This window comes from Serpula lacrymans (genome assembly GCF_000218685.1).
Source record: "Serpula lacrymans var. lacrymans S7.9 unplaced genomic scaffold SERLAscaffold_6, whole genome shotgun sequence".
NCBI lineage: Eukaryota > Fungi > Basidiomycota > Agaricomycetes > Boletales > Serpulaceae > Serpula > Serpula lacrymans.
This window is the reverse complement of record NW_006763295.1, coordinates 2,009,897-2,022,373: the sequence shown is the minus strand read 5'-3', so window position 1 is coordinate 2,022,373 and position 12,477 is coordinate 2,009,897. Positions and strand designations below refer to the sequence as shown.

At 41.6% G+C, this 12,477-nt stretch overlaps 1 protein-coding gene across 1 annotated transcript; it reads left to right on the top strand.

The window, feature by feature from the left end:
* Positions 1–8,877: 8,877 nt before the first annotated feature.
* On the top strand, positions 8,878–9,312 carry SERLADRAFT_437495 (uncharacterized protein; the record flags this gene model as incomplete). The annotated part of the gene is made up of 1 exon (XM_007317825.1): positions 8,878–9,312. One exon carries the CDS (start codon positions 8,878–8,880, stop codon positions 9,310–9,312), a length of 435 nt encoding a protein of 144 aa, XP_007317887.1.
* Between the last annotated feature and the right edge of the window lie 3,165 nt (positions 9,313–12,477).

Below are 12,477 nucleotides of genomic sequence, written 5' to 3'. Positions count from 1 at the left end.
CCTATAGAGGGTAGATTACCATCCGGACAAAAATCCGGCCTTGGGGCCTTGGAGCTCGGAGGTCAGGCTATCATCCAGACAAAACTACTCTACGAAGCCTCCAAGGCCTGATTACGCGTCCGGACATCCATGATACTGTAGAGTTGTGAAGCTAGGTTCGTGCCATGTTGAGTGTGACCTTGTCACACTTAAGTTCGCATGTTCGGAGGTGCATGAGACTTGTGACGAACATTGGTTTAGGTTCGTTGCCTGCATGAAATACTTCCTGTGGCCTTTCAGGCCCTTCGGGCTCAGATTCACCTGTAGGTTTGAATATACTTTCACTGGACGCCATTAGATTCTACTGGCATATATAGGACCATATGGTTTGATTTTTGGGCCTTTTAAAAGCAACTGGCTGGGGATAGTATCCCTTTTGCACAGTTTAACCCTCCTCAGTGACTTGCCCTAGATGAGCCATTGTAGCCTAGAGTCAGAGCATTCTGGAATTGCTTGTACATCATTGGACACAGGAAATGTAAATGGGGTCACGAATAGACAATACAATGATTTCTGGTCCCATTAGCACAGTAACAACAAATGATTCTATGATATTTACTCTATGTCACGATAATAGGTTCAATGCACCTGGTCCCACCTAAGACAGCTCTTCTGGGAGGGATTTCCGGTCTTTCAGAATGGGTTCTTTTGTTGGGGGGAATCAGTCTCAGAGACTGAACATCCCGTCGGCCCAGACCAGCACCAGCATCCGTGCAATCTAAAAATAGATTTCATTCATCTCCAGTGCCTCCCGCCTCACCTCTCGAAAGTGTCTCCAATGTCTTGAACTGTGAGCCTTGTCGCTAGTAATGGTAATGTATTGACTCAAAATAATAAGGCAGTCATGTTTCCCCTTCTCACGGTAAATTATATTTTCCTCTCGCCTGCACTCACCATGCCCCCCCTCCCAGATACTCGTGGAGCTCAACCAACGTCCTCAGGACTTGGTTATCATTTTGTTAGCTCACACAAACCCCGTAACAAGAGGAAAACCCAAACACTTGTTGAAATTTCAGGCCAAAAAAATAAATGGTGTTGACTACTACACAAGATAGAGTTACTCATGAATCTGAAGCCACCAGATATGGAGTCTAATCCGGAGACCAAGCAGGAAATAAGGGAGATTCATGAATCCATGAATTGTAATGATACTGCAAGTCCTCAATTATTTGAAGGCCCAGATTGCATGGAACTACCTACAGATGCACCTGCAATACATCAAACACTTCCTGATATCTCAGCAAACTGTTTGTACAATAGCTGGAAGGCACTCATTCCAATGCTTATTACCCTGCAACTCAATTACTTTGCGAAGACTCTCGGAAAACCTCTGGTAACTACTTGCGACACAATTTTGCTCTGCGTACATCCTGATTGTGTTTGGAAGCAAACATCACTTGTTTGTCTTTTTTTTTCACCATATGTGTCTATTATTTCTTTCTTGGTTCTTACTCATATATTTTCAGGTTTTTCCCACATCAATATCATGAGCTGTAGCTGCTCTATTCTTCCACAGGCGTTTGTTCATCACGGCCTATTTCCCGCAGCACCCTCCCAGCCTTGCATGGCTATTTCAATTGACTTTTTTGCCTTTTACCGTTGTCATGCACCAAAGTTGATTGGTAGCATGGACAGGTGTCAAAAATGAAGCAAATTTTCAAAAAGACTCGCCTTTGCGCCACACAGGCACAGTGCCATGTGGAATAGTAATTAATATTGCTTTTTTCGAACTTGTGGCTGATCAGCACCACCACTATTAGGCAATCCAGTCGTGCTCACCTTTGTTTTTCCATTCAGTACTTTCCGTGTTTTGGCATTGCAGCAAATTTTTGCGTTGCCACTGGCTACACATCGCACCCTTGCTTTTGTTGTTCTCCCTTACTTTTTTTCTTTACTCAGCCCCATCATGGGACCTTGCTCTCTTTTTTATTCTCACCTGATGGTCGCTTCTGGATCCCCATTCTAGTTCACTTCCTCGTCACCTCCACCCTCCTCCTACTTGTCTTCTTTGCTCCCCCACCATACCTGATGTCACCACTCTCCATCTGCTTCCGTTGCCAATCCGTCGACCACCATGTGCCACTGCTGATATCAGCAAAGCCCCAGTGGCCAGTCCAAATTGGGCAACAGGTCCATTCTCATGACATCAATCTTCCATCGTATACCATCAAATCATTGGTCGCTTGTCTCGCCTGGTTGGAGCGTGGGTGGGTAGTTTTTGAGCTGGAGAAGGTTCATCCCCTTGCGTTGCCTATGTACATTGCTGTCCCATTCACTTGGGTACACTTATATTTCATCCAACGTCTTCGCTACAGCTACAGTTACCACACGCTGCCTGGGACTCACTTGTTCCAAATTGGAACTACTCCCCTCCCTCCCTCGTTTGACCAGGTGGTCCAATATAACCAGTCCATTGATAAGGCCATGGAACATTGGATTTGGACTAGGTGGTGGACCGGTGGCTCCAGTTCCTTTTTTTTCAGCAGAACATTCATTTACAGTGCGATTATTTTTGATTTTTGAATCATTTTTATGGACACATATTTTTTAGAATGCCTGACTGACAATAAAGGAACTGTGTTGATACTGATATTTTTTTGCTTTATCCTTTTTTACTGTATCTTCTCATGACATCACAATTTTCTTGCTCTCTTTCTGTTATTGGACTTTATTTTATGGCTGTACAAACCTGTGACATTACTTACACAGCATTTATTGTTCTATCCCTTTCTTTTCCTTATTTTGATGATCTTATTCTGTACTACCTATGCAGGATTTGTCAGTGTACATTCCTTCCTTCATGTTCTTTCTCATTCTTTTTGCACAGCTATATTGTGCATAGCCTACCTTTCTTTTACTATATAAACCCCTGTATTTTACCTTGTAAAAACTAGGCCCGTCCCCAACCTGCTGGGCTAGCTCGCGCTTATCATATTTGCCGATATGAATTTGCGAGCTTGCGAGCAGGCTGGGACCACTCGTCACCATTTTGTGAGGAGGATGAATTCCTCACCAAAGATGATGTGGGGACTTCGTCGTAGGGACTCAGAAGTCAGAAAAAAATGCCAAAAACGTGGTATACAAAAAAGCATTTTTCTAACCAGTAGATCACTATTTGTTAATAGATATTCTCTGGAAAAATTTGAGGTGAGGTTGTTGTCGCTGTCACTACCATTTTCTGGCAAAGTTCACTTGTAATAAAAGTTGCAAAAATTTCCTATATTCAATGTGTTCTACGAGTTACAAAATTGCTTTTTTGTATAGTAACTTGGGGGAAATTTTCTTATGGCTTTTGAGTCCCTACAATTAAGTCCCCACCTCATCTTTGGTGAGGAATTTGTCCTCCTCACAAAATGGCGACGACTGGTCCCAGCCATTCACTGGTTGTGCTTGAAGACAATTTCGGCTAGTAACTGAAATTAAACCTGGTGATCTGGCTGGGTATGAGCCTATGTAAAAACACTTCCCACTGCTACCACTGTTATCTGCTGTCATCGTCACTCGTCACTTTTGAAAGTCATTGTCATCCCTTTTGATTAGATTCCTTCTGAGCACTATAGTCTGTGCGTCAGGAGCCTGCTATCACTGGGAACCTCGTTACCTTGTCATATTGTTGTTCTCAAACCTACCTTGTGCTATAATTAGCAAGGTAGTGCTCGTCTATACTCATTATAAAGCCCCTATCTTCTATAGTTCAACTATCCCTCCTCCTCAAAACCCACACTCATACATCTCTGGGTTTTACTTTGAAGGATTGTCATACATACCACCCCACGAACAACCAGAACACCCACTGTTCTAGGAGGCAAAGCCCATAAAGAAGTTCTGTGGAATCTGGGAGGATTGTGTGTTAGTTTGTTTTGTGTGTGGTTTTCTAACAACAGTTCTCATCATTGACAACGGGACATCCATTTCCAGGGCGACACCACCCACGTTCACCGCAGCAGTCTCAACCAGCATCTTGCCCATTGTTGCCAGATCTCATTCTACCTGGGCCCGCTCCTCCATCCCCAGCACATTCCTCCATAACTGACTCAATAGTCCCCGTAGCCAATGTAGTAGAAGAATCGCAGGGCATATCAATTCCTACACGACTAACAATGCCCCTCCTCCAACACCCTCCACCCCATTGCAACCACCAACTATGCTGCCAGCGCCCAGAGTCGGTACTCCTTATCCCTTCAGGTTGCACACCCTGTGCCCAGCAAGCAAGTTGTAGCTTGACTCCCACGTCAAACAATGACTCATCTCCGGATGGAAGGTCGTTGAGGACCAATGAAGGCGCTGCCCAATCCCCTCACTGTGGGAGCAAGAGGCCCTCACCAATTTCTGATTACTCCAATTCTACTCACTCATCCTCTTCCAAATGGCGATGTCGCCCTTGTATTTGATGCCGCCATGCCTGTCAAGAATATGGTCATTGCGCCATTTACTGTTGTTACCATACTTGTTCTGTATGCAGTCTAGATGCACCCAGACACTGAGCTAATGAATGCAACTGGCAACACAACTTACCCTTTGTAGCAGATAGCTGGGGATTAAACAACGAGCATAATAACCTCAACAAAGACGCAGGGTACGACATAGATGGAGAACTAGGAGACTTCGGAGCAGTCTGAACCTAAAAAGTGGGTAATATTACGAACTATGTTCTCTATGGACTTTATTTCCTTTCTAAAGTAGCTATACACTGCTACTTACCTTTACTTTCCCACATATTGTTACCTATTATGGTTTCACCTGTCATTGTTTGTTAAACACAAATGCTTACCCTAAAGTAGACAAGTATATATATATGCCTGTATTGTAGTTACCATTTCCAATACAATTGTATGCTTCAACAGTGTAACTTGGTATTCATCATTCAGAACCTCTTTATCAGAATATGTCTCAAACCTGTTCATAAATGGGCTTATCAGAAACTACTTACATATCCAAAAACCTCCGTGTTACCAGGCTTGCACATTCCAAGTGTATTAACTATACCCCATTGTTCAGCATGCATTTTGACACCCTAACATAAAGAAACACCACCATGCACCACTTTGCTGAATCAAATCAAGTGGCTGGCCCAAAGTGCAAGAAAGTATCACAATCTGATGTCTCATAAAGTGTTACTGTCTATTTATCAAGTGACCATAGTTGCAACAGAAACCCCAACATCTATTCAGGAACAATATGCTCTTATAGTACTTTTATAGTTGGCTATAGCCTTTTATAGCACTTAAAGCATATAGCTGACTATATGAGCTATGAGAGAGCTTGTGGTTGATTTAAAAGAATAATCACACACACAAGGTCTGAACTCTCAACCTGCTGGTCCGCTTTTTTGCTGACCAATTAATCTACAGCCGCATACCACACATTTATCCACTACACCATAAAGACTTACAAAATATACTATACATGTGAAATATATTGACCTTCCATGGACTTGTTATTTTTTTTACATATTATCACAACTTATAAAGCATTGCTATGAAAATATACCATGTCTTAACAGCTATATAGGCTATTAGAACTATAAGAGCCATTATAATGCCTTGGCTAGCTATATAACATTATACTGGTGCTATGTGTGCTCAAACTTATAGTACTATAAGAGCTATAGTAGCATTTATAGTAATACCTCTGCTATATAATACTATTAGAGCTATATTAGTATTTCCTCTGCTACATTAGTACTATTAGAGCTGTAATAGCATAAACAATATTTCCTTTGCTATATAGCAATATTAGAGCTACAATAGCATAAATAGTATTGCCTCTGCTATATAGCCAAAGTGTTTTTCCTGATGAAGTAAGCAATACTTATGCAAGCCTTATGTACGGGATGTTTGGTGTCAATGGGTTCAAGGATAATGTGCAGGACTTCCTCAATAGTGTAATAGCTTGTACATGGAACCAATATAGGAAAGACCTTAACAGTGAACAATATCCATATTTGTGCCTTAGAATTGGCTCAAACCAAAGACCCATTTGTGGCTCACATCCGGTGTTATTTGTCCAATTATGACAAGCTACTCACTCTTCTTGAGAGATATGCTAACAAAGTCTTGGTAAAGGAAGTAGAGGAACAACATCAACACTTAGTTGATATGCTTGGTGCAATGGGCTTGGATCATTCATTCAGGCAAAAGCAACAAAATGCGTGAGTTTGGGATCATTAGAAAAATTTGTGCGTTTGCATTTATTTATTATTCATATTTTCAGGTATACCAAAGGTGATGCTCTAGAAAAGTTAGCTACTATGGATCAGGTTAGCACTTTAAAGTGCACCATTTATGACCAACTTCATTTGTCTCCAGAGCCACAGCATAAAGATTTGCCAAGCATTGACTTTGAATTCATGCCCCAGCTTGAGTGGAAGGAAGGTGTAGAAGAATTTTGTGACAAGTCTGAAGACAACTTATGGTGGATGTTTGGTTTGAAGAGTGAGCAGTGCTTTCCCCATTTCCAGAGCAAGACAGATCCGATGTTGAGCACAAAGCAAGGAAACCAAATGAATGTTATCTGTAGACTCACAAACCTCGGAACACACAAATCAACAATGATAGATGCGTTATTAGACAGCGGCTGCACAGGAAGTTGCATAGGCTCTAAATTTGTTGAAGAACAGGGATATGAAAGGCAAAAAATCCCTAGACCCATACCAGTATACAATGCCAACGGCATCCTTAATCAGTACACAAGCATTAAAGAATTTATAGAACTATTAGTGGAGATAAATGACCACGCTGGAAGACTCCAGCTAGCCGTTACCAATCTTGGAACTGGCTGGATGTTCTTAGGCTATGAATGGTTAAAGAAGCATAATCCCACAATTGACTGGAACGTGTTAAAATTAGAATTCAACAGACGTCTGAGCAATTGCAACATGATGATACAATTCTTAGAACCAGAAGAAGATCTAGAGACATATTGCCCTGAGGTCAACCTTAAAGAGGGGGATAGAATTCTACAGTTTGACTTTTTGAATGTCAAAGACACGTCAATCCCAGATGTTATGTATCAGATCCACGCTTATGGCACTACAGCCTAACAACTAGCCGATGTTGATGATGAGAACTGTCGTTAGAAAACCACACACAAAAACAAACTAACATACAATCCTCCCAGATTCCACAGAACTTGTGTATGGGCTTTGCCTCCTAGAACAGTGTAGTGGTCTGGTTGTTCGTGGGGTGGTATGTATGATGATCCTTCGAATGTAAAACCCAGAGATGTATGGGTGTGAGTTTTGAGGAGGAGGGATAGTTGAACTATAGAAAATAGGGGCTTTTATGACGAGTATAGATGGGCACTACCTTGCTAATTGTAGCACAAGGCAGTTTTGAGAACGATGAAATGATGAGGTGACGAGGTTCCCAGTGATAGCAGGCTCCTGACGCACAAACTGGACTATGACATAGAACATCAGTCAGCGCCTCATGGCAGATACTTCAGACACTATATATACAGCTAGTTCATGTACATACATTCTCTAGCTGTTGATTACCTTTTATATATTGCTATTGACACTATTATTTGATTCCTTGACTTGTCTTGCTTTTGGGTTTTTCCAGCGTAAAGCAAGGTCTTGACATAATCAACAACTTGCAATGATACCATCTATGAGCATATTAGCAGCTATCCCAATCATTATCACCCTTATTGTCACGATTTGAATCAAAACTTATCTAATCTTGAAACATCTTATCATAATGGGTTACGTGATCATACTATCACATGACCCATTATGCAAGCAAAGTAGTTAATTATATTCATCATGTGACCTTACTGTCACCTGACCAAAGTCTAGACTATGACGTAGTACATCAGTCAGCGCCTCATGGCTGATTTTCAGAAATATATATATGCTACTCATGTACATACATTCTTCAGTTGTTGATTACTTCCTATACATTGATACTTGACGCTACTTGTTTGATTTGAGCCTCACACCTCCATTTGTTCGGCATAAGGTGTAGGGATCTAATACAATCAACAACTGCACTAGTACCGTCTATGAACGTAACAGCAACTATCCCAATAACCATCACACTCATCATCATATTCATCACACTCAACATCTTCTATCGTCCCCGAACAAACCAACCTATCATCCCCCTCACCCATATCCCTACATGTCCCAATACCATCACATCATTCTTCCCTGCCAACGTCTCACCAACAACCTCCCAAGACTCCTTCTAAACCATTCCCCTTTAGTTACCATTATATCATCATAATTCCTTTGGTGTGGAACCACTGGAATTTTCTCATTTTTACATAGTTTCAACCTTCTCTTTCCTCTGACCAGGCCACGCATTTGCGTCCGCCAGTCGGGAGAAGAACTGAGAGCTTAATAAGCCGGTTACAACTAGACAAACATTTGGACCTAGTTTTATCACTATAACTTTTACATAAAATGTTGTAAATACAAAAAATAGCACGTATATACATAGTCAATGGTGAACAGAAGAGGGTCACCTTGACTAAAAAAGAAACAGATAGACTACTAGAGATCTTAGAAGTGGTGTACCGATCCAGCTTATCACTGGTGAACTCCTTCTATGCTCAGTAGAGAATTTTACATTTGGATCAGCAAACAAAACATTTACACCAGAGACTACGTTTTCAGAAAACAATTCCCACTCCCCACCATCACACCAATCAGAAGTCTCTCCCCCGTGATCAAATAAGAAACTCCCCCACCACAACAATTACAATTTGAAAATGTCTGGTTTAGGATACTGAGATCAGCCAGAGCAATCCAGCAGCACGGACAATGAATTCACGCGGGAAATGATGGACTCATTACCCAGAATAGAAACTCCCCCACCCAAAAAAGTCTCCATGGAGGCATACATAAAACAAGAAGTCAAGAAAGCAGTCCAAGAGACCCGTCTCCTATATCAGTCCCAACTTGACAAGGCGCTAGAAGAAGTCAGCGTCTTAGAGAAAAGGCTAAAAAAGACAAGAATAACAACACCCCCAGAAAGGGTAGAAAGAACTAGAACAGCTCTAGAGAAGCCAGAAAACTTCTCTGGAGACAAGAAGAAGTACTGGGCTTTCAGAGAGTCCCTACTTTTACATTTTGAAGATGACATCGCCTACTTTAGGGATGATAGAAAAAATATAAGCTTTGTGCTTTCTTTTATGAAAGAAGGAGAAGTCGCAGCCTTCAGGGCCGATTGGCTCGAAAATAGGGTTGATGCCCAACAGCTGGAGCTTGACATTAAAGACACATACAGAAGTTGGCCGTTCTTTGCCAACAAAATGGAAGAATGATTTGAAGATAGCTCTGAAAAAGAAAGTGTGAAAAACAAGATATTAACCCTAAGACAGGGCAATGAAACCGCACAGGCTTTCTTCAAAAGATTTGAAGAAAAAAAGAGGTGGGTGGGATACAACAACAGAATAAATGAAGAGTTCTTAGTTTCATTATTGAGACGGAACATGAACAAACCCTTAGTAGATTGGGTAATCTATGGAGGGCACATTCCAAGAAATTATCAAGAGTGGAAGCGAGAGCTAATCCGGATAGATTACATCTGGAGAAAAGCATGAGAAAGAAAAGAAGGGATCCAAATTCAGAAAGAGACAACCCGAGAAAAACTCAGAACCAAAAACGGAGAAAAAGAAAGACGGAACTGGCTACACTTACACTGGTAGCAGTGAAAAAATGGAGGTAGATAAGGCAAAGTTCCGATCAGAGGGACAATGCTACAGATGCGGAGAAAAGGGACATCAAAGCTTTGAGTGCAAAGACGCACAAATAAAGCCTCAATTCAACGTCAGAGAGAGAAAAACTCCTTGCGGGTTTTTAAAGAGGCCAGCAGTACCGCATCAACCGACTGCGCCCAAAAACAATGTTTTGAATTGATTTTCTTCTCTAAGTGTGGAACCATGTAATTTACCAGACAGCACAGAAAATAAAATTATTAACACACACACAAAGAAAGAAATAAGAAATAAAAGAAAAGATGCAAAAAAAAGTACAACTGCAGCAGAGACGGTGTACAGTGACAAGACAACCACAGTGCAAACGGCAGGCAAATCACTGGAAAGTGCAGCTCTAGCGGCGGATACAAAGGAACCTACACCCGATGCAGCGAGCTCTACAGAGACAGACACGGCAGGGACTGTAGAAGGGAGGTCAGGAACCCCTCCAAAACAAAACCTAGAAAAAAAAGAAGTTTGGACCCCAGAGTGGGTAGTAGACAGGCTTAGAGACCAAAGCAAAGAAAGATTTATTGGGATTCTAAGTACCTGGACACACAAAAAGAGAGCTAAAGAGGTGACCCGGTGTCTTGTTGATAAAGTGTTTGGTATGGGATAGCTACCAAAGCTTCTTTATCCTAGGGTTACCGGAAGTTTACAACCTAAGCTGGACAAGTGGTAGTATGTTAATAGAAGTGTGAGGGTACGTGTGAGTTTGAAGCGTTATGTGACTAGCTTCAAGATATAGCCAACACTAGGTGTGTCAATGATAGTCCTCACTTGTTGAGAGACTAATAGGATAAAGATAATAGTGTCCTACACTTGATAAGGGATAAACTATGATGCACTGATGGTCGATAGAAGGGTGAAGCAATACTTGAATATGCTTCAGTGACTGACTGCAGATGAGCTTACACCAGATCAATAGATGACTGATATAAGTTTGAGATGGACTATAGAATACTAGAGCTACTTGTGGCAAATAATAAACAATCACAAACTGTAATCACACTTGGACTACTGTTGTTTGTGACAGACGTGGCTTGATGACTAAGCTTCCTAGGATGGGCAATACCTTTTGTATGCTTCCTAGGCTAAAGCTAGTTGACTTCTGAGTGGTTGTCCACTTATGTGGGGACTGTTACAATAACACAATTTTCGGACCTTCCCTTTACTTTTATTTCTCCGCTTTAACCTTGTACTATAGCTTTCACACATGATGCCACGTGGCACTTCCCCTTTCTCACGCCGTGTTGCCTTTCTTCTTATTTTGGAGACAACTCTCTCACACAGTGGAGCTGGTCATACGGGCTAGGCCCCATGACATCATCAGCCACTGTATCTATCAACTGTATAGTACACATGTACAAACAACCCTGTAGTAGTATATAAACCCCAATAGATCCAGGAGACTCCTCAGCGAGTCCTCCTGTTGTATACCAACTAACTCTCTGCATCCTAAGGGGTAACCACTCCCTCTTCATTCTCTTTATAGTGTGTTCCTGTGTGCGCCAGAGTAGCTAACTCTTGGTTGTTACAGGGACTGCTTGTAAGTAAAAGCTTTTTTTTTTATTAAGTGGAAAGTTGGCTTCCTCATATACCTTTTGGCTATAGGGGCTCCTTCCTAGTTGGTAATTACAAATGGTAGTACCAAAATATCTAATAGAAATTCAAAAGGCCAGAATCATCTATTGGGAATCTAGATTATTCTAGAGTGGTCTTTTTGAGACTAAGAATAGAAAAATAATTTGAAAATGTGGAGCAAAATATGACTCAGTCAGGCACAGTGTTCTATTTATAAGAAACAAATGCCACTTCAGCTTTCTCCACAGTAAAACAAGAATTTTGGAGAATTTCCTTATTTGGAAGCCCTCCAAAAGTATCCAGACTGATAGGGGTGTGAAAGTATTACCTACTCCCTAAAAACCGGAGTGATTGGTGAAGTGGTTGTTGAGGAAAAGGCAGATTATGTCGTGGGAAATTCACTTTCCCTTTCAGAAACTGACCATGTGCAAGCCATGTGGTCAGATTTCAGTGTGGCTGCCAGTGGCTGACAGTAAGCATGATACAAGCATTCTTGTTTGGCTCATATCTCCAGAACTAGTGGTCATCAAAATATAAAACTTTGTGACATAGTACTTTGGAATGTGTGCTTTAAGATGAGGTACTTTTTGCGGGGTACAATATGTCGTGGAATGCCATGTCCATACATGAAACATTTTTCATGTATGACACCGGGAGATGATAAAAGAAATCAACCAGTTACCAAAAGTAGAAGCTGTACAAGCGATGTCATGCACCAAAGTTGATTGGTAGCATGGACAGGTGTCAATAATGAAGCGAATATTCAAAAAGACTCGCCTTTGCGCCACACAGGCACAGTGCCACATGGAATAGTAATTAATATTGCCTTTTTCGAACTTGTGGCTGATCAGCACCACCTCTATTAGGCAATCCAGTCACGCTCACCTTTGCTTTTCCATTTGGTACTTTCCGCATTTCGGCATTTCGGCAAATTTTTGCATCACCACTGGCTACACATTGCATTGCGCCCTCGCTTTTGTCGTTTCCTTCACTTCCCTTCCTTTGCCTAGCCCCACCATGGGTCCCTTACTCTCGTTTTTATTCTCACCTGACGGTCGCTTCTGGATCCCCATTTTAGTTCACCTCCTCGTCACCTCCAGCCTCCTCCTCCTCATCTTCTTTGCTCCCCCACCATTTCTGATGTCACCA